Source organism: Engraulis encrasicolus, chromosome 5 (assembly GCF_034702125.1).
Source record: "Engraulis encrasicolus isolate BLACKSEA-1 chromosome 5, IST_EnEncr_1.0, whole genome shotgun sequence".
Lineage (NCBI taxonomy): Eukaryota > Metazoa > Chordata > Actinopteri > Clupeiformes > Engraulidae > Engraulis > Engraulis encrasicolus.
In genome coordinates this window covers 45,425,232-45,447,423 of record NC_085861.1, presented here as the reverse complement: position 1 = coordinate 45,447,423, position 22,192 = coordinate 45,425,232, and the positions used below count along the sequence as shown (strand labels likewise).

The 22,192-nt window shown below is 45.1% G+C and overlaps 1 protein-coding gene across 2 annotated transcripts; it reads left to right on the top strand.

The window, feature by feature from the left end:
• Nucleotides 1-200: 200 nt before the first annotated feature.
• On the top strand, nucleotides 201-21,690 carry plekhg6 (pleckstrin homology domain containing, family G (with RhoGef domain) member 6). 2 transcript variants are annotated; one of them, XM_063199560.1, is made up of 15 exons: nucleotides 201-403; nucleotides 2,788-3,001; nucleotides 3,500-3,628; nucleotides 5,315-5,446; nucleotides 6,416-6,511; nucleotides 6,925-6,975; nucleotides 8,777-8,926; nucleotides 10,715-10,825; nucleotides 14,054-14,203; nucleotides 15,438-15,575; nucleotides 16,024-16,140; nucleotides 16,816-16,948; nucleotides 17,139-17,254; nucleotides 17,844-19,564; nucleotides 21,158-21,690. In XM_063199560.1, exons 1-15 carry the CDS (start codon nucleotides 384-386, stop codon nucleotides 21,336-21,338), a joined length of 3,459 nt encoding a protein of 1,152 aa, XP_063055630.1. In that variant the 5' UTR covers nucleotides 201-383; the 3' UTR covers nucleotides 21,339-21,690. The 2 variants fall into 2 exon arrangements, with proteins under 2 accessions (XP_063055630.1, XP_063055628.1); XM_063199558.1 differs by having other exon boundaries at nucleotides 5,309-5,446.
• Nucleotides 21,691-22,192: the final 502 nt, after the last annotated feature.

The following is a 22,192-nucleotide window of genomic DNA, read 5'->3' as shown; positions in this document are numbered from 1 at the left end:
GTCTGTCTGTCTGTCTCTCCCCCCCCCTTCTCTCTCTCTCTCTCTCTCTCTCTTTCTGTCTGTCTGTCTGTCTCTCTCTCACACGCTCTCTCTCTCTAACTCTCTATCTCTTGGAGAGCCTGTCTGTCCAGTCCATCCAGTTGGCAGAGAAAGGGAAAGAAGCAAAGGGACACACAGAGGGAGGTGTGGAGGCATGAAAGCGAGGGAGGGACCAATTAGCGAAGGGAAAGAAAGAGAGAAAGAGAAGAGAGTCAGGAAGGCAGGTGCAGTGGCACAGGACCGGTCTGCTGACACACATACATACCCAAACACACACACTCAGTAGACACACACACAAGCACACACACAAACACAGAGCGAGTGACAATGGCCGGCTAACGACGATGGACACGGCGAAAACCAGGTAACCCGCTGTCTTTCTTACATCCACAACAGCCACAGTGTAAAACATTGCTGCCAGTTAAAGTTAAAAAAATAAGTTGCCCTGCTGTCTTAAGTTTGTAAGTTAACTCAACTTGAGAGTAAGTTAAGTCAACTTGAGAAAGCTTTGAGTTGAGTTAAGCCTGTTAACTTACACACTTAAGGCAGCAGGGCAACTTAACCTTTTTACGTTTAACTGGCTTGCAATGTTTTACAGTGCAGGAAAATAAAGGTCGTAGGGCTTCATTCATTGGCTGTGATTCTGATGTCTATCTAATTGAGTTATTGACGTCTGCTTTGTTGGAGGTATGGTCCTTGGCCTTCTCCTCTTGCTTGTCTTTACAGTACACTTTTGACTTTTTGTTTCTGAACCCTCAAGCACAGTAGATGTTTTTTTTTAGGCCCAGCTTCAAGTGAACCCAGGTGTTTGACTTCACGGGTCAAACTCTGATTCAGATATTGAAAATGTCATGTCAGGTTTTGGCCCGGAATAGTGACGTTTGTCACGCAATCTCTGCAGCGTGTTTTGACAGAGAGTTGGTGGAGGTGGGGAGGGTGTTTCTCTGCGTCATCAGTGTCTGTCTGCCGCTAACGTGTTTGTTGAGCTCCTACTGTTGAGTCACCTTCACCACCTGTATTATTTTCTTAAGGTTTTTAAAAAAAAAAAGTTTTTTTAGTTAAAGGTTGGCGTACTGATGAGTGTCTGGCAGTGTTGACTGCGTGGGCTGTGTGTGGGGGCCGGGGCCACATAATCAAAAACAGACAGTTTTGTATAGACACCTAAAAGGAACATTGGGTACATGTTTTGAGCCTGAAAATGATGTTTCCAAGGTTCAAGTGTTCAACGTCAGTTCCATAACCTCTTTGTGCAGACCTGTGGTGGCTGAAAAGACTCCACTACATCAAAACAACTTTGCCATGACATTCCCGAGAGTCTTACATGACAAATTAAAAGTTTACAATTTTGTTGACAGTTAGGTTATAACATTGTCTTTCCGCAAAGGGGTGTAGTAATGTTTCCAAAGTTATTTCAGTTTTCAAGTTCGATTCATTAAGGTATTTCAGGGTGTGAGGCACTTGAGAATATGCTTTGTCAATCTCCATGGGTCATATGTTAGGAGGCACAGGCCTGTCTTTCGGTGTTGTAGTTCTCTCCGAGAGCCCATTCCACTTCCATCGTAGTTAAAGGGCGATGAAAGAGGAACGACTACTTATAGCACTGCTCCTTTGAAGTGCTTAAACCGTCAGGCAAGATAAGGCTGCCAAGTCAGATCAGTGTTTCCTGATCTGTAGCCCCGTCTCACAGCTCACAGCAGATGCCAGGCATGGGAGTGGAGCCCTGAGAAACAGAGGGATAGTTCATGACGCCTCATCAAACGGACAACATGCCTGTGAATGCACGTGTGAATAACAACAGGGTGGAGCATTAATTACTGTAGGCATCGATTAGCTCTCTGGAGGAAGGGTTGTGTGAGGTGAACAAAAACAGGACAGCGTGTGTCATCATCATCACTGTGAACTAATTGTGGGTTGACTGACAGTTTTGTAGTTGACCTTTCCCCTTCACAGCATGATTTTGTTTGAAATTACAAAAATAAAGTAGTGTTTGTCATCGTCACTGTTGTGAACTAATTGTGTGCGTTGGCTGACAATTTTGAAGTTGACCTTTCCCCTTCACAGCAGGATGTTTTTAAAAAGTTTGAGTGGCTCAGCTTCAGGCCTCAGACCTCTTCAGGCTCCGATTTCCACCCCTACGCTAAAGTTTCTGTTACGGTAGCGTCTTTGGTATTTCAGTCTTTTCCGGTGTCGTTTGTCTGAACTTCGTAGTAGAGCGTAAGGACAGTATACAGTATGTATATGTGTGTGTGTGTGTGTGTGTGTGTGTGTGTGTGTGTGTGTGTGTGTGTGTGTGTGTGTGTGTGTGTGTGTGTGTGTGTGTGTGTGTGTGTCCCTCTCTCCCTCCGTCATTACATGACATGACATTACATTACATTACATTACACTTGGCTGAAGCTTTTATCTAAACCGAGCGACTTACAGTTATTCAGAGGGTATTGGTTATAGTCCCTGGAGCAATGTGGGATTATTTGCCTACCTCTCTCTCTCTCTCTCTCTCTCTCTCTCTCTCTCTCTCTCTCTCTCTCTCTCTCTCTCTCTCTGTGTCTCTCTCTCTGGTGGCATCTTGGTGTGTAGTGTTTAAGTGTTTTCCCTGATGTCACTGGTGACGTATCGGGTGACGTCTAGGTCATGACATTGTGTTCATGTCTAGGTATGAGGTAAGCACAAGATAAGACATGAGGAAACACCTTCAGGGGAAAAAAAAATCTCACAGCCCGGTCTTCCCTTTCTCACCATAAATCACAACAGCTACCCCCCTCAGGCCACAGGAAGTGATGCAACTGCCCTGGGTGACATGGAGAGCAGCCCCAACCACCTGCGTAGGGACGAGGGGACAGAGGCCACCAGGGACAGAGATGCTGAAGTGGAGGCTGTCACTGATGCAGTGGTGGCAGCTGCAGATGCTGCGCATGTCCAGTGGGTGGCGCAAGATAAGCACAGATCCAACACTGTGGGGCATCAGGTAAATGTTACTACTAATGTGATACTAATAATGAGTTAATAATGTAATGACAGGATAAATCCATAGGGTTCATGCTGTGCTTTACATGTGTCAGTGGGACTGGGGAAAAAGTTAGAATGAAGAAATGATGGTGGAGTAGTCAAAGGCTGCTGTTAGACGACACTCAAAATATTATTAGTAAGAACTGAACAAAGCTTGTGAAACCATGAATTGGCTTACAGTAGGTCTATATTACAGTATACAAGCCCACACCGTATATGTATCTGGATGTAGTAAAACTAGGCTTGAGAGGGCCCAGAGGTATACACTCTGAGTGTTCTTTTTAAGCTTTCCAATTATGCCACACATGTGGCATACTTTTACACTACTTTTATACAAGCCCATATAGGCCTACTTATACCCCCCCAATATTGCCTAATGTCTCAAAACAAGCACAGATTTCAATAACCTGTATTACTTTGATCTCTATTTGATTTTGCCTGTACGCCACATATGCAGAAGAAGCAGAGGCAGAAGGTTGTGGACTTCGGGACGGTGAGCAAGTCCTCTTCCGTCAGTGTGAAGACGCGAACAGGGATTCAGGGCCTGTTTACACAGGCAGTATCGGACAAGAGTCCAGGTCCTGAGGTACAGTACTGTATATCTTTTTAAAGTATTTTTGGGGGCTTTTGCCTTTATTATTACAGGACAGTATGAGAGGAGACAGGAAACAATTGAGAGAGAGAGACAGGGCAGGGCCGGGATATGACCCCGGCCGGACTCGAACCGGGGTCCCTGTGGGCATGCAAGCCCAAATGTGGGGTCTTAGTGCGTTGCGCCACAGCCCCCCACCGCCCCCCCCTCCCCTCAGTACTGTATGTGTAATGAGGTGTATCGTATGTGATGTGCATTTATGTCACAGATGGAAATAAGTTAAAGGAGACTTACAGCCAATTTGAACACGTGGTAGTATTGCTCACCCATGTTACCCTTGACTTGTCAGTACCTGACGATGTGCCATTTTTGGTCCAGCTCTTTCAGAGATCCTGGCAATTCAAATGGGGGCATAGGTTTATTTACATGTTTTGAAACATGTCTTAACATGCTCCAAACATTATTGAAAAAAACACAAACACCTTACAAAAGAGCAATAACTTTTGGCAACACAACTGCTTGTCAGGAATTCTCCTTTAATGTGTTAAGACATGAAGTTTGCTATTATCTGAATAGCAATGACCAAACTGTAGGCCTACATGTAATGCATTTCTTGGGTGGCTTACCATCTGTGGTTTGTGAGCATCAGCGTTATTTGGTGTGGGGGGTTTATCTCTACTCCTTTAGACTTTAAAGGAAAAATCTGTCAAAACTAACACTGATGGTAAAAGTACACTTTTAACAGGCTCCAGAACATTAAGGGTTGTTGATTAATATTTCAGTCAGGTCCATTAAAGTCAACACAAGTCATGAAATTCCGGGTGCAAATTCGTTATTGAAAAGTGAAAAAATATATTTGGGAGTATGGCTCCGTTTTAGAGGAGTCCCCTGACCCCTGACTGAACACCATGAAAAAGCAGAGATTCAGTGGACAGCAGCAGCATAGGGAATGTTGACCGCATTTAAGGTTAAGGAGTAGGCTGGCGAGCCTGGCTAATCCTGAACATACGTATTTATCTGGATTTGCTCGGTTCATATACTGTAGTTGAGGGCTGTGGGTATCAGCAACCAGAGGTGTGGAAGTGGTGGTCAGTAAGACCTCCCTTTACTGTACAGTATATTGCTAGCACCTAGAACCCGTGCTATATGACTGGTGAGTGTTGTTATTGATGTAATGTGATCATGACCATCCTACTGTTCCCTGCAATAGAGGCTAATACTGTAGATACAGGTTGTTGTTGTTGTCACTATGGATAACGATGACTCTTACTGTTTTTGTAATGTACTGATCTGGCCATGTTTGCTGTTTGCGGTGCTGTGAAGCTCACAGGACATGGATACAGATCATTGTTGTTATCTGGTCTTCCGGAGAGTGTTTGGCACAGGAATTGCAATTACCCTGCCTGCCTGTCTGTCTGTCTGCCTGCCTGCCTACTTCTCTGTCTGTCTGTCTGTCTGTCTGTCTGTCTGTCTGTCTGTCTGTCTGTCTGTAGTGTGTCGTGTCATCTGCAGAGGGCACCAAACACACATAAAACGCACCTAGTGTTGGCCAGGGGCCCAGTAGGCCATCTCTGATTTCTCTTGTGATTGCTAACGGTGCTGCTGTGATGTGCTGAGGTAGCCATTTAATGTCTGTGTTTGTCTCTTCTGCTGCTCTGGTTCCCATGGCTGCAGGAGCAGGGGGCTCTGGAGGGCCTGAAGCAGGCTCTGCAGTCATACGCCGTGCCCGCGGACCTCACGTGGAAGTGGGCGGACGGAGGGTCGGCCCACGCACTTGAGGACAACTGGACGGAGCTGGTGCATTCTCATTGGGTAACTAACAAGCCACCACACACCACGGTCTCCATGAAAATGAGGAAGATCAGAGGGGAACTGCGTTTGGAAATGGGACCAAAGGAGGAACTAAGCGCTGAGCCATCATGTCTAGAGCTGGACTGGCAATCTGGTATATAGGGCATTTCCCTGGTGGGCTGACAGTCCCCAGGGGACGATGCTGTTGGTTTTTTGTTTATTTGTTTATTTGTTTTTTTTCTCAGGGACTGGCCCAAAGTTTTAAAGGGGGTGGCCCATTAGTCCATCTCCAGCATAGACAGTGGACTAAGTCAAGCACAAAATACAAATGGCCTTTATGTCTGAGCAGTCAGTTTCAACCAAAAAAAATGCTTGGATGGGTTTTAGGTCTCAGTCCTGCCCTGTTCCTGTTCCTATTTAGAGCGTTTGTAAAGAAAAGTCACACGCTTGTAGCCTGCGTATGTGGAAACTCAACATTTCGATATCAGTAAAGTACTTTTAACTATTGCTTAGATGTTGAGAACTACGTAACAATACATCTGACCTAATTTTGACTTATTTTTGAGCATCATTTACTGAAAACCACAGGTACTCTTTGAGGTTTTCACCACCGAAATGGCCTGTATTTTCAATTTAAAATGTCAGGTCATTTCATAAAAAAAGAAAAGAAATTAGGCTCCATGAAATTACTTACTGAACATGAATTACATTAAACACTGTAAAAGCCAGCAGTGCTATGATTCTGTAGATTTAATTCAATTATTCAACACAATGTAGGCTTAGCCCTCCTTTGTGATTCTGGATTTGATTCAGAGTTCTGGATTTTCTGACCTCAATACATGTGGTCTAAAGGTCATTTAAGGTTAGGACTGTACATGTCAACATTTCTTCTTCTTCTTCTTCTTCTTCTTCTTCTTCTTCTTCTTCTTCTTCTTCTTCTTCTTCAGGCCCTAGTAACTTTGTTGCTGCTGTCCGGTTTGTTCTGTGCAGATGATGTCAAAGACACAAAGGCACCAGCAGGAGGCGCTGTGGGAGTTTCTCAACACTGAGCTCGCTTACATCAACAAGATCACCATCATTACAGACGTGAGAACTCATTTCCCGAAACTTTACAACAACTACATTTATAAGATTTCAAGATTGAATCTATTAAATGATGTTATGAATTTGCCATGAATCTTTATGAAGGACTGACTTTTCATAAATGTTTTGAGAAGGCAATGATTCAAAGCTGTGAAACATTGCAAGCCATTTCAATTTTAAAAAGTAAGTTACCCTGCTGCTTTAAATTTGTGAGTTAACTCAACCTGCCTATATTAGTGTTAACTCAGAAATCAAAGTCTCAAGTTGAGTTGACTTACAAACTTATGGCAGCAGGGCAACTAACTTTTTAAGTTTAACTGGCTTGCAATATTTTACAGTGAACAGTAGTAATTAACAATCAACAGTTTTAAGTTGCTTGTTGATATTTTTAATTAATGAACTGTGATCTTTTCTAGCTGGTGATGGCAGCACTGTCTAACTTACACCAATATGGCTACCTGCAAGAGGTCAGTAAAATGGAGAACATATTTACAGATTTGCATGATGAAATTCCATGACAAAATCATCACTTCTGTCATGATTGCAATAGGGTACGGCTCAAAGTATGGTTCACTTTTTTCAGAATTTGTTGTCTTCTTTTGATCTTACTGGTGCTGTTTCGTTCTTGCAAGTCAAATTAAAACTTCCTTACATCACAAAGCGTGTGTGTTTGCCGAAAGGGTGGAAAATGAGCAGAGCGTGTGTAGGTGGCTGGTTAGGCCTACTTGATGGTTGCACTTCAATTATCACTTAAAGCTTCAACACTTTTATTATCATTACACAGTCCCCTGGCAAACAGCACTAAATGGCAAGGCCTAAAAAGTACAAAGATAAGATAGGCTACACAATGCTGTTAAAGGTGGCACTGTGTAAGATGTTTTGTTGTTCATTTCCAGAATTCATGCTACCCATTCACTAATGTTACCTTTTCCATGAATACTTACCACCACCATCAAATTCTAAGTATTCATTATGACTGGGAAAATTGCACTTTTCCTACAGGAAAGGGGGGATTTTTTCCTACAGTAAAAGGGGGTCTGCCATTTTAACTGCATTTTTAGCTGCAAAAATGACTGTACTTGGGCCATACTAGAAAATATTAGTTTATTACTTAGCAAACTTTCATGAAAAGATCAAATTTGGCAATAGGCAACCCAGTTTCAATGAGCAGCATAGCTGCAGTATCTTTTTTGACAGTTTCCTGCACAGGTGCACCTATAAAGTCTCCAACAGGGAGGCAAGGGAGGGGAAAACACGTAAAGCTGTTTGATGAAGGTCACGAAATGTTGCAAATAAACTTATCAGATGAGGACAGCATGCAGGAGATTTTTAAATTATTTGTAACATTAGCTACTCTGGGAATCTCCTACAACACACTTGACCAAAGTACCGGTGGTGTGCAAGAAAATAAAAAAAGAGAAACTGAATGGAAAATGCTCATCTTGAGTATTGTATGTTCATTGGAAAGGAGAGGCCGGAGCACACTGCAGCTTAGTTTTCAAGACTTTATTCTGTGCACACACCCGACTAACGTTTCGGTATTGCTACTGTACACCTTCCTCAGAGTAGCAACTCCAAAACATTAGTCAGGTGTTGTGATGGAGTGACCATCACTACGGTTGTGGGTGTGTTCTGACAGTCACACCAACAAGCCTGGCTCTTTGGTGTAGCGGTCAGAGCCCCAGTTTACTACCCTAGGAGCTCTGGGTTCAAGTCCCAGCTGGGCAACTCTACTCCCCTTCGCTACAAATGGTGTCAGAAGTGGGATGGTATCGTGAGGCCATCGGAAGCGTGCTCATTGTGTGTGAGCTGTAATTCCATGTGAGGGACCCCCAGGATTGGTGACACTGGTGTGAGAGACCCCAGTGATGGGTGAAGTATTGATGACGGGGCACACTGGATGGGAGAAGCATGATGAGCAGTTGCGTGAGGGACACCATGAGTGCGCTTCCCAAAGGGGAAGGCAGTGTGATGGAGAGACCATCACTAGGGTTGTGGGTGTGTTCTGACTGTCACGCCAACGAGCCTGGCTCTTTCGTGTAGCAGTCAGAGCCCCAACTTACTACCCCAGGAGGTCTGGGTTCAAGTCCCAGCTGGGCAACTCTACTCCCCTTCACTACAGGTGTGCACACAGAATAAAGTCTTAAAAACTAAGCTGCAGTGTGCTCCAGCCTCTCCTTTCCAGTGATGTCTGTCCCACGGTGATGCACCTACAAGCTGAGGAATGATGCGTAGAGTCCCAATTGTCTTGTGTGTTTATGTGTGCAGGTCACCCCAGAGAGGCTCTTCTCCAACCTGCCGTCTATCCTGGCGGCGCACCAGCGCTTCTGGGAGGAGGTGATGCGGCCCATGCTGCTCAGAGCCCGCCAGACCGGACGCCCGCTAGACCCCCTCATGCTGCAGCCTGGCTGCCTAAAGGTAGACACACGCACTAGAGCGTGGCTCGGCCCGGTTTTTTCTGTCCGAGCCCGGCCCTCAGCCGACAGAAAAGTGATCAACCCCGACCCGAGCCCGAGACTAATTAAAATGTTTGTGTCCGAACCCGTCCGAAGCCCGAGACCACTGTAATAACAACAGAACCTGTGCGCAAGCAATATTTTCTATGTGGCCTCCTTCATACTCAAAATAGCACGTGATAAATAGCCAGGATAGGCAACTAGGATGAGGCAATTTGCTGTAGCCTAATTTAGTTACGCACGCATAGTAAGTATAAACACACGCATACATGTGACAGCGCACCTTATGTTTCTTTCGGTTAGACCAGAGATGTTGGGTGCTGTGATCAAATGCATGGGAGGGGCGTGAGAGGATAAGAAAGGCGAAAACTAACGAATACGGTTTGGATGCAGTCAGCGCGGCTATGGACGCATTTGTTACGTTACTGTTAGTGCAAATAAATCCCCGCGAGCCGGTGAAGATGCCACTCCTTGTCGTTAAGAAGGATGGGCTATAAGTTCACCCCGAAGAACAGTAGCCTGTTCGGCCCTCCAAGAGAATGTCATTTCCCCTGATGTCCATGCGGTCAATATAAAATCAGGAAAGGTTGCACGCGCATAGTTACAACTGTAGGCTACAGTAAAAGTGACAAGAATTAAGAACCTATGTGAAGGACATGAAATGTCACAGCGGACAAAGTAGTAACAGGAAACCTCTTCGCCCCTACCTTAGGCAACTCCACGTAGCGTGTGCGTCTTCTTTAATCCATATTATGCTCCTTGCTACCCCTTGCTGGAAATGTAATCCTTGGCGAGCAATGCAGTGACAAACTTCGTCATTTTATGTTCAACATTTAAGACAGCACCGAAGGCATGCTAAAACATGGCCTACACTAGGCCTACAACAAAAGACCACGCGTTCACTGACAACTGTATTTGGCGCTTATTAAGAAAGCAAGTTGACTCGGCATTCCTGCTCGGCTGACTGGGAGTGAGCGTCCATGTTGCCACTGGTAACTGGCGCGTGCATACAGCCAATAATAATCACTCGCAGGAGTAGCCTACCAACATTTTCATTTATGCATATTCAATTACTTATTTTTTAATCACAAAACTGCCGTTTGCATGAACTGAAACGTTTCCTCTGATTGCTTACAATTTTCACAATGTCTGTTTGGTTCAAGCCCGAGCCCGACCCGAGTCCGACAGATATTCTATTTTTTTTGTCCGAGTCCGGCCCGGCCCGTCGGGTTCCGACCCGGCCCGTCGGGCTTCGGTCGGGTTGCCATGCTCTGACACGCACGCACGCACGCACGCACGCACGCACGCACGCACGCATGCACCCACGCACACTGTGCATGCCAGACCAGACGCACGCATGCACACACACACACACACACACACACACACACACACACACACACACACACACATACAGTGTACATGCCAGACCGGACGCCCGCTAGACCCCCTCATGCTGCAGCCACACACACATATTCAGATTACATGAACAGTACATGGTGGTTATACGATTTCCACACACATAGATTATGCAGAAAAAACACTTTAAATTAACCAATTAATACCATTTCCTGTCTGTGTGAACCCCATGTCCACCCTACCCCACTCCACCTCACTCCTACCCCACTCCTACCACACACCTACCCCCACCCTACCCCACTCCACCTCACTCCTATCCTAACCTACCCCCAACCTACCCCACTCGACCTCACTCCTACCCCACTCCTACCTCACTCTTACCCCTCTCCAGTTCCAGGAGCACTTCCCGGCCTACTTCCAGTACTGTCTGGAGGAGAAGAGGGCGCTGGAGGTCTGCCGCAGCCAGACAGAGACCAACCCCTACTTCGCCGCCTTCGTCACGGTAACGTAAACAACATGACTTGTTTTTGTCCCTAGGCGGAAAAAAATGTAGTGAATGTCACGAAATGCAAAAACGAGAGAGAATTAGAATGTCTGTATTTCATTTGATTTTTATCATTAAATTCTACATGAAGTTGTGGGCAAGGCATGGGCAAGTCATGGGAAAGTGGGTGTTGTTGTGGGTGACTGCAAACTTAAAATGGAGAAAACTGCTGAAGGGCCGAAACACGTCTGCTTGAAGACATGGTGGTATAATGAATAATGAGACTATGAGAGAATAATGAGAATTATGAGTGAGGTTTTCTCCAGTTTATGTGTATAACCAGCGCTCTCCCCTAACCTCCTCCATGACGACGGTATACTGAGTTTGGTACTGTCCTCCTGCATTGCTCTCTCAGTTTACCATCTGGGAAGCCCCTTAGCATGGATGAGGCATAAATATAATTTTGTTGCGTGCACCGTGGTGTCTTAGTATGTCCTCTGAAAAAGGGTTTTGTGGAAAATGTGCTTTTGTGCAAACACTTGGATGTCTTTTGCAATAATTCAAATCCTCACGCCATCGCGCTCCATCACAGGATTGAAACTTGCGACTGACAAAACTGAGACTCCGAAAATAGCACTTACTTGAAACATCAGTGGAAGGAGAGAGGAGTGGAAGGAGAAGGGAGGTTTTTCTTGGTCAAAACTGACATTTTCCACTTGGTGCACAGTGATAGTGTAAGCTTTGCTCAGCAGTTATAAGTGGCCACCTAATGCAGAAGATGCTATCACCTCACCACAATGAGAGGCACTAGGACACACACACACACACACACACACACACACACACACACACACACACACACACACACACACACACACACACACACACACACACACACACACACACACACAGACAGACTCCCCCTCTTGTTCTCTCTCTCTCTCTCTCTCTCTCTCTCTCTCTCTCTCTCTCTCTCTCTCTCTCTCTCTCTCTCTCTCCCTCTCTCTCTCTCTCTCTCTCTCACACACACACACACACACACACACACACACACACACACACACACACACACACACACACACACACACACACACACACACACACACACACACACACACACACACACACAGACACCCTTGCTCTATCTCACTTGTTGACATTGTGGTCTTGGTAGCTGTGGTTAGGTGTAGGTGTTGGGTAAAGTGTGTGCTCTACATATGATTAGGCAGGCTCTCTTGTTTTCCATTGTTTGTGATGTGTTAGCAATGCCACTGCACACTGCCTATTGATCATAATATATTGCCACAGCATACAAAAACTGACACCCCACACTCAAAACATTACCACCACATACAAAGTTACCACCCCTCACTAAAAACATTGCCACAGCTTATGTAACCAAAGAAAGACCCCCATTTCCAAAACAATATGAGTAATATCTTGTCCTCACCACCACCACTATCCGCAGAGCTAGTGTGTGGGTATTTTAAAATAGCCACTTGAGGGTCTCTCGGTTTGCACATCGCCCACCGTATTTCAAGCCACCAAACCTCACAAGTAACCAAAACAACATACAGTAACTCCTTGTTCCTTTGGTTCAAAGCCTATCCATGTGTAATTGTTAAATAAACCCAACTAATTAACCCAACATTTTTGTTGCATGTCCCCGTCCCCGTGGGCATGCAAGCCAATATATTGCGCGCCAATTTCACGTTTGCCATGAAGAAAATAACATGAACTCTACTCCCCCATAGTAAAAATATTTCTGTAGTGTACACTTGTAGCCCCTTAACGTACGTCATTCCACCAGTGGAACGCTGTAATAGACACTGAAAATAACGTTACTCCCATAGTAGCACTACATCACTACAGTACCTTAGTAGTAATACATTACGAATTGATCATTGCCATTCTGGAAACAGTTCATTTTTGACAGGGTTCACATCTTACTGGGTTAAAACATATTTCATATATAGACTATACACTATACCATCCTTATTCACATTCTGTAAGGTAGTCCATTTCTTATCTTCCTCATTACAGTTTAAGTAAGGCACACACATTTCATGTTCTGCAAGACATAAACATTGTATGCCTACATGGAATGTGCATGAGGGCTCTTACAACAGTGGTCCATTTCTTTTTTTACCTGTTTCTTGATTGATTGCATGTTTTTAAACATGCAGCCTTTAACTGGTGCAAGCACGCTGACCTTTCGACACCACAATGTTTTTTTTCTTATATCCGGGAAGAATGTAAATGTTATGATACGTGCTGGGCTCTACTCTGTTGTTGAGTTGCTCTTATACATATTCATGTTGACCTACCATGTAGGAAGTGGAACATTGTCAGGCCGGAAGCACTTAAAAGGGCCACCGCACCTTAACATGAATTTTTCCAGAGTACTCATCACGATGTGACAGTGTAACGAAAAACATGTTCTTTGTTAAAGGTTTACACATATACGTTCACTTAGTCATATTAGTTCACAGTTCTGATGGGCAATGATTTCATGGATGACCTAATGCATGAAATCTTGCTGCTGAAGAGTCTAGGTTGTCTGTTTCATGAATCATCAGCAGAAGGGGCCCTTATGCATTGGTGTAGTCATTTAGGTCTAGATGTCTGATGAGACATAGTGTGTGCAGAAGTGAGGCCTACACAGGGCTGCTGTGCTGGAGATGGTTAGCTTAGAGATGTGATGGTTTAGGCCTCGGGCACACTACCTACAGCATATTGTATTGTTTAGATTTGTTCACCTGCATTGTGCATCATTTGTTTTTTATTAGGTGTGTCACTATACACATGGATAAGTGCATTCACACTTTTTGAATGAAATAAATGTCACACTCTATAGAGATTTCTGGACATTGGACAACAAAAGAAGATCCCTTAAGAAAATTCCTTGAATTGCTTACTAAAATCAAATAAAATATTGCTATCCATTCTAAATTACAGACTATATAGTTCCCTGAAAAAGATGGTTATGGCTTAACATTTTAGTTCAACGTCATCTTTTTAGTGTCTCTAGTTTGCAGCTGTTCTGCAGGCACAATGCATACAGGGTACACCTATACAGTAAATTCTGCTCTCTTAAGTAAACAAGAGTGCAACCAACATATGCCCTTTAGGAGTCTTACATTTAATGAACCCTGCAAAATTTCTTGTGTAGCTTCACTGGTGGACGGCTGGTTCAAAAGTAGAACCCAAACTCAAAATTCTCTTTTTTGGCTTTTCTGTTTTCAGTGGGTGGAGACCCATCCGCAGTGCTCTCGCATGCGATTGGGGGACATGCAGGCCAAGCCCCACCAGAGGATCACCAAGTACCCTCTGCTGCTGAAGGCCATCTTGAAGGCAACGGAGGACACAGAGACCCAGGGCTCCCTCAAGAGGATGGTACATAATATATTGTAGCCACATAAGACTCTTTTCTTCTTCTTTTTTCTTATTTTATTCGCCCATACTCTGTCAAGGTGCAGTGCAGGACAAAGGCTCTAGTTTTGATTCACCAAAGTCCACACTCTTGAAATCCTCTCGCAACATGTATTCCACTGCAGTACAACGTTTCAAGGTCTTTCTTGAATGTTTTGAGGTCTTTTTCAGATTCTCTACAAACATTGACTAGATAGACAAAAGGTTTCCTTTCTGTTTGCTATATTAACTTAACCCATTTTAGCCTGATGCTGCGTATACATTGTCTGACCTTTGGCGCTTGGAGCAACGTATACGCTGCATTCAGGCTCTTGACATTTGAGGGTTTAAAAAAAAAATGTAGGTATACTATGTTAGAGCTGAATGAACACATTCTAATGCAAGATGTGGGTCCTAGCTTTTAAATTGACCTTATGTCATTACTTCAAAAGACAGATGTCTACCGCACACTTTCTTGACTTAATGCTCGTTTATTTCGAACGAACAACGCGTTTCGCCTCAGTGCGTCATCAGGCTCGCTCGCCACCTTTTCCCCAAAAAGTGCTTAGGCGTTTAGCAGCCATTTTTTGCAGGTGCCTTAGGCTAAAATGGGTTAAGACATGTCTCTGAAGACGCTTGCAGAAGGTACATATTCCACAGATTTACAAAGGCTTTTAAAATGCCTGTCTTCTTTTTTTTCAAATTTGACTTTAGAACATGTCTGCAAAGATGCCCATTAACAGGTCAGGTTAGTCAAAAGACCTGAGGTGTAGTAGGCAACTGAAGGCCATTTTGGAGCTCAAAGCTGTTGATGCATCTTTCACCCAAAAAAGTCAAATCATTTGTAAAGACAATCTACGTGCCAATCATTAAACTGTACTCAACATACAGGAGCTTGAGACATCAACAAATTTCAGCTGCATCACCAGTCACTGTGGTTTACAGGAAATCATACACAGGGCAACTTCCAGTATGTGAACCAATGAGCTGAGTCATGCAACTGAGAAAAGAGACCTCCATTCAGTTATCGTGACGGATTGAAACTAGTGTAGTGTTTGTGTTTTTTTTCTCACAATCAGTTTGTTTGGTGGTTAGAGTGTGAGCCATGACGTGAGTTTTAACACTTTTGTCGAAACAACAGAATAAATGTGTGCGCGTGTGTGTGAAAACCACTCCAAAACACCTCCTGACTTCACCTCTATGTTTCGCTACCCTACAGCTCACCAGCGTGAACGACTTTGTGGACAGCATCAACAATCACTTGAAACAGAGGGATGAGCAACAGGCCCTGTCTCAGTGCGCCCAGAGAATAGAAGGCTATGACATAGGCGAGGGAATGAATGAAGAGATCATCAAGGTAAATGAAGGGAAAAATACACAGAAAAAGACCCAACCGGCCTTGGCCATGACTCAAACGGCTAAGGCTCTGTACTGTTACGCCGGGGACCCGGGTACAAATTTTGCCCGTGGTCATTTCCCGATTCTCCACCTTCTCTCTGTCTCCTGACCTGTCCTTTATTCTCTCCAGGGACGATGACAGCTTTTGCTGGGCCCAGGACAAAAGTAATCTGAAAGGGCCCCCTACCCAATATATACAATATAATGGGGACCCAATTCTGGGCCCCCTATCTCCCTGGGCCCGGGATAACATACCGCTTTGTCCCCCCACCCTCCCTGATTCTCTCTACAATCCTTTCAAATAATAAAGGCCAAAAGGCACAATCTACCAATGAGAAAAAGGCCCAGTCTGTTATGTAAAGCATGGTCTCTTATGGTGCCAATCATTGTGTGCTTGCCATTCACAGCATGTCAAGGAGTTCCACTTTGATTTGATGAGGCCTGTCCGGGGGGTGGGCCCAGAGGTCATTCGCAAGCTCCTATTGGAGGACACCGTCAAGATCAGGGGAAGGAAAGATAGCAAAGTAAGTAATAATGTGTAGTGTACAATGCCCTCAATAAGACACCCACACATACTATACTAGAGATTCAATGTGTGGATCCCTTATTTGTATTAGTGTAATTTATGTGGAAGTACTAAATGCACCGTAAATTCAGCAAACATTACAGGCTCCATGCATAATGGCTCATTTATGACACAAACATTACAGGCTCCATGTTCATGACGCATGCATGACTGTGTGTGTCAAGTATGTTTATGACACATGCATGACGCCGGCGTCAAGTAAAGTGTAACCATATATGGAGATAGATATGGATGTTTGATGATGACAGCAGTGCTGCTGATATTGTGCTTCTGTCTGCCAGTCCATCCCTCCTTTTACGCCCATCTGGCTTGTCTGTCTGACCTGTGGATGTTGATGCGTTGCTTCTGCTCTTCAGAAATTGCTTTTAATGTTGCTTTAATGTTGCTGTGGATTTGCCTGTCTCTGTCTCTCTCTGTCTGTCCATTCACCCATACATTACGTCCGCCCAATCGTTCATCTGTCTTTTCTGTCTTCCGTTGGAAGCAGCCAAGGTGCTTCTACTGTTCACAGATGTGGTTTTCAATGTTGTGGGTTTTGTCTGTCTCTGCCTACTTGGTCCATCGTCCCATCTGCCCATCCGTTCATTCCTCCGTGTGCCTGTCTTGTCTGCAGGTGGAAGCGGTGTTGCTGCTCTTCACGGACGTGGTGCTAGTGGCCAAGGGCCAGAGGAAGTCAGAGAAGCTCAAGCTAGTGCGCCCCCCGCTGGCCCTGGACAGAATGCGCTGCTCCGCCCTCAAAGACGGCTGTGAGCAGATCCCCTCTGTTGTCCATAGACGTGCTGCACAGTACACTACTGCAGTTTGCAGTAGGTAGGTAACATCCTCACACCCTCTGTTTGTTTTAATGTCTCTCTCTCTCTCTCTCTCTCTCTCTCTCTCTCTCTCTCTCTCTCTCTCTCTCTCTCTCTCTCTCTCTCTCTCTCTCTCCCTCTCCAGCCTCCTTTATCCTGGTGGAAGTGAGTGACCTGAGCTGTCCTGTGAGTTTTTATGCCTTCTCGACCTCCAGCCCTGAGAACTGCACAGCGTGGTTGTCTGCCCTTCAGAATGCCCAGGTAAGTTTCAGCTTAGAGAGCAGCTCCAAGTTTTACTACGAAATTTGGTCAAACTTTACTTCAGTAGTTACTGCAGTACTGCAGTCTTGCCAGGGATTCCTAAAGGCGCACTGCTAGATTAAATTAAAAAGCCTTCATTGACCGTTGCAAACCAATTTCTTCAGAGCCTTACAGCGCAGTAACCCAAGGCTGCCGCTAGACATAAGCACAGTACGCAGAGTGCTTACTGTAGGCCACCAACCATCTTAAATTGAGATTGACTAAAAAAACATCATGAAGCTGTATTATTATTATTATTATTATTATTATTATTATTATTATTATTATTATTATTTAATTTTATGTGGGGCCCTCCTGATCAGCTCCAAAACCTTAGCCGCGGCCCTGCAGTTACCACTGAAGTTACGGATGACAATTTCTAAGTGACTAATTTCCTTCATCCAAAGAGCACCTGATGAAGTAAATTGGTGAAGTAGCTGCTGACCACCATTTTGTTACTAAGTTTTGTTTACTAATGGCTGTACATGTAGATTAAGCTCTGTGTTTTTAAGCAGTTTGTTTTTGTTTGTCTTTTCCCTCATGCTGCTAGGAAACCTTGTCGCTCCTGAGAGAGACTAAGACCAGTACAGGACCAGAAGTAGCTGAGGTGGACAGCCTGGACTCAGACGTCATAGCAGAGGTCCAGCTAGAACAGACCGAGGCCAATCCCGGCCCTTCATTGGACAATATTGCTGTCAATCCAACAGAGAGTCAATTAGAGGAGAGGAGTGTGACCCCGCATCAGCAACCAACAGAGGAAGTCACGTCAGCAGCAGGCAACGCAGACCCAGCGCCGCTGGCAAAACAGCGCAAGTTCAGTGACACCCGCAGCCAATCGGTGCATGGCAATCTGGGGCACACGACGGTGAGAAGTGGCCGAAGCACACCCCATGAAGGGATGCTGTCGCAGCCGGGTTCACGGAAGAACAGCGCAACACAGCCATGGGATGTGACTGAGATATTTGTGCCTGGCCTTCAGGAGAGGCGGGTGACATGGGGTCAGGCACAGCGTCCGATAACGGCAACAAATCCAAATCCTCAGCACGGCTCCTCGTCCAGGAGAGAATCACTCATAGTGGAACGCCCCAGCAACCCACATGCATTGCTGGTTGGTGGATACACTCAGGAGACCAGTGTGCCCAGGGAATCAGCTGCAGAGACTTTTGCTGTGATAACTGAACATGTAGAACCTTGCGTCAGCCAATTGGTCAAGTCACCTCATGGGTCTGTCAAATCGAACCAATCAGAGCAGTCCGAGGAAAACCAGCCGAGACGGGACTCGTGGTTTAGCCAATCAGGAGAGGAGGAGGAGGAGGCTCTCGTTGAGGCGAAAAGATTTTCCCGGAAGCTCAAGTCTCCGCGGGTAAGGAGGAGGCGGCCTATGAACCAGGAAGCAGATGCTCCTCCTGATCAGCAGTTGCAGCAGGAGTTGGCAGCTGCCGGGCCTACACTGAAACCACGGAGGGCAAACTACTCGTCGAACTCCGATTCGGACAGCAGCCACAGACGGCCTGGCAGACCAGGCCAAGGCTCCCACCACCGCGTGCTGAAGATGAGCTCAGTCAAACAGAACCGCGGCGCGTTCTGGAACGTGGACGAACGCAATGGGGCATCCGCCGAATTGAACACCTTCTCAGACCCGGAGCTGCCCCAGAGACCGCTCCGTGAAAGGTCTCCTAAACTTCCGGTGAAGAATCACAGGAGCTCGTCCATCCCAGCCGTGGTGATCCAGGAGGCTCCAGTGTGGCCTCCGGCCAAGAAGCCCTCCAGGCCCCCGCCATCTCCCTCCCCACCGCCGAGTGAGTACCAACTCAAGGACTCCCCTCTCCAGGGCATCCTGGATCGCGCCAGAGAGCGAGAGAAGGAGCGAGGGGCAGTTAGGAAAGAAGATACCGAGAAGAAAGAGGATCTAGTGAAGAAAGAGGATGCGGTCAGGAAAGACGATTCGGACAAGAAAGACGATCCAGACAAGAAAGATGGCCCAGTGAAGAAAGATACTCTGGTGAAGATGGACGATCCACTCAATAATCATACGTTGGTGAAAGGGAATGACTCGATTAAAGAGAAGCCTGCGGCCCAATGGGAGGAGGCTCCGCCCTCTTCCTCCCACTCAAGCTCTCCATCCCCGTTGCCAAGCGACGGGGACCGAGAGGAGGACGTGGATGAGGGGGTCCAGACTGGGTATTTGCAGACCGAGATGTTCTACGGCTGGAGAGAGGGAAATGTGGACGGAAGTGATGATGAGGAAGAAAAAGTGAAGAGGAAGAGCAGGTAAGTTTGTGATTCAAAATTGCTTTGCAGGGTTCCAGAGATCTGTATGATTCTGATCTCCCTCTTTGTTTGGTGAATTAAAATCTTCCTTTCAGAGGCAGCATAAAAGCGCTTTCTAAGCAGCTCCCTCCAGGCAGTAGGACCTGCTTGGTATGCCAAAACGAATCCTAACCCTAACCCTAACCCTGACCCTTGACCCTAAACATAACTATATAACCCCAACCTTAGGCTCTACCCAATCCTTAACCCTCCTTAATCCTAGAGCTAACCCTAAATATTCATCTTAAGACTTAACTCTATAGGGTTAATTAACCCTAACCTTAGTTTGGGTGATGTTCCTGGAAGATTCTGTTGATGGCAAAAACACCAAACACCTTCTAAGCAAGCCTGTGGCCCTTCGCAGACATTGCAGCACCAAAATATGAATTGCAACGCGCATTAATGAAACTAAATACCAATGCAATGTCTTATATTAACTGAAACATGTGCATTAATGAATCCAAATGCCAATGCAATGTCTGACGACCTTGACAACATCTACTCTAGTGGTGTACGTGGAGGTAGAAAACAATGGAAACAAAGAGAGACAGCTGTGTGCATGTGGGATGAGTTTTAGCCACGTTGCTCTTGGTGTGTGGCTGGCTGGGGATGGAGGAAGTCTATCACAGGGCTCTGGAGGTGTAGTGTGTGCACATATTGCTGCAGTGTGGGAAAGATTGGAGAAGGTCTTGGTTGTCAACAAGCAAAATCGGCACACCTCATCAGTAAATTATGCCATCTGTTAAAAACAGTTGAATCAACACTTTGGTGTACAGCAGCTGGGACCAAATGCTGTCCAGACGGTGTTAAATCGACTCTGTACGTGTTCAATTAAAACTGTATTGTTTTACTCTGAGGGCAAGAAAAGCTGTGGTTTCATTAACATACCAACAAATCAATCCAAAGACACATCTCTTCATAGCACACTCAAGCATATCGTCAAACACACCAACATTACATCTGTGGTGGGCTGTTTCCAAACATTTCACTGTACTAGTATATTGCCAATAAATAACTTCTACTGTACCTCCACTTCTATCCATAATGCACAACATTTCTTGCACCAATTACATGTAAAATAACACGGTAAACATAATGTTATTTTTGGTTCATTGACAGGATACACGTATTATGTACTTGCTTGGAAATGCAGACACGGTAACTGTCAGTTAGTGCTATGCATATTCATGAAGGGAAACTGTGTCAAGAGTGGAAATTATCTTGAAATAGATCTCACACTACCCTGCATGCCTGCTCCACCAGAGATAATATGACTCTGACAATATCGGTTTTAGTGGACAATGGAAAGTTCACTTTAAGTTGTACATAGTTTTTTGTGTAAGTTGTTTAGAACCAACATGACATTTTGTGTTGTGTGACGTAAATGTCATTGCGATGGAACCTTAATCCAGACCCCCTGTCTGTCTCTACCATTCTCTCTCTCTCTCTCTCTCTCTCTCTCTCTCTCTCTCTCTCTCTCTCTCTCTCTCTCTCTCTCTCTCTCTGTCTGTCTCTCTCTCTGTCTGTCTCTCTCTCTCTCGCTCTCACTAACAGTCCCATGTATCCAGAGGGGGCAAGTGTCGACTGGCCAGGCTGGTGCTTTGACGATGAGGAAATCGTCAACTTTATGGCTCCAAATGTAGGCCAGGACTGGGGCGATCTGGACAAAACACTTACCTCTATGGACTTCAGCCACAAACTGACTCAAGAAGAGGGCCAGTGCAGTGAGGTGTAGCTGGGTGCAGAAGGCTAAGAAGAAGAGGAACAGGAGGGAGAAGAAAAAGATGAAGATGATGATGAAGAAGAAGAAGATGATGATGACTACAATGACGGGGGATGAGGACAATGCGTCAGTCTTGCACTTTATGTAATGCATTAACACTGTTCACTTCACCATCAGTCTAGTGAAGTTAACCATTTCTCATCTGGCATTTTAAAGAAAACACGTTATCCTAAAGAAGAGAAGCATTTCACTGTCAAAGCATGCCATTGGTTGTCACTTTATTGTGCATTCATGTTTCTTGTAATTGCTCTGTACATACTGTACAAAGAGTTTCTTTGTAAATATTTGCCCTGGTATGGTTCTATTTTTCTAATTTAGTATTGTAGATATTGTTTATAAATTAAAAATGTAAATATCTGCAAAACCTATTTGATTATTTGATTTTTGTACAACAGGAAATGAAAGAAATGTCAGTGAAGACATTATGTACATATGCGGTCATTTCTCATGCTTTGATATGTGAAAGTACAGTACGTGACTAGTGGTGAGAACTCCAATTTCTAACCTTGCTAGTGAGTAAGAATGAACACGTTAACACACCATGTTTCACCACAAGTGGGCTGTGGTATACTCATACTGCTCAGACAGACACAGACAGACACATATTTTAATATTCACCTTATATCACATACATTCTCTCTCTCTCTCTCTCTCTCTCTCTCTCTCTCTCTCTCTCTCTCTCTCTCTCTCTCTCTCTCTCTCTCTCTCTCTCTCACACACACCCACACACCCACACACACACACACAGTCTTCGGCTGTACACATGTACTGTGCCATGCTATATTTTGCATGCATACATACGCATC

Bases quoted from the DNA above. Each gene is read 5' to 3' on its own strand.
- plekhg6 (XM_063199558.1), top strand. From the start codon at position 384: ATGGACACGGCGAAAACCAG. The intron at 3,002-3,499 runs GTAAATGTTACT...CCACATATGCAG, and splicing joins CCAACACTGTGGGGCATCAG to AAGAAGCAGAGGCAGAAGGT. The intron at 16,949-17,138 runs GTGAGCAGATCC...CTCCCTCTCCAG, and splicing joins CTCCGCCCTCAAAGACGGCT to CCTCCTTTATCCTGGTGGAA.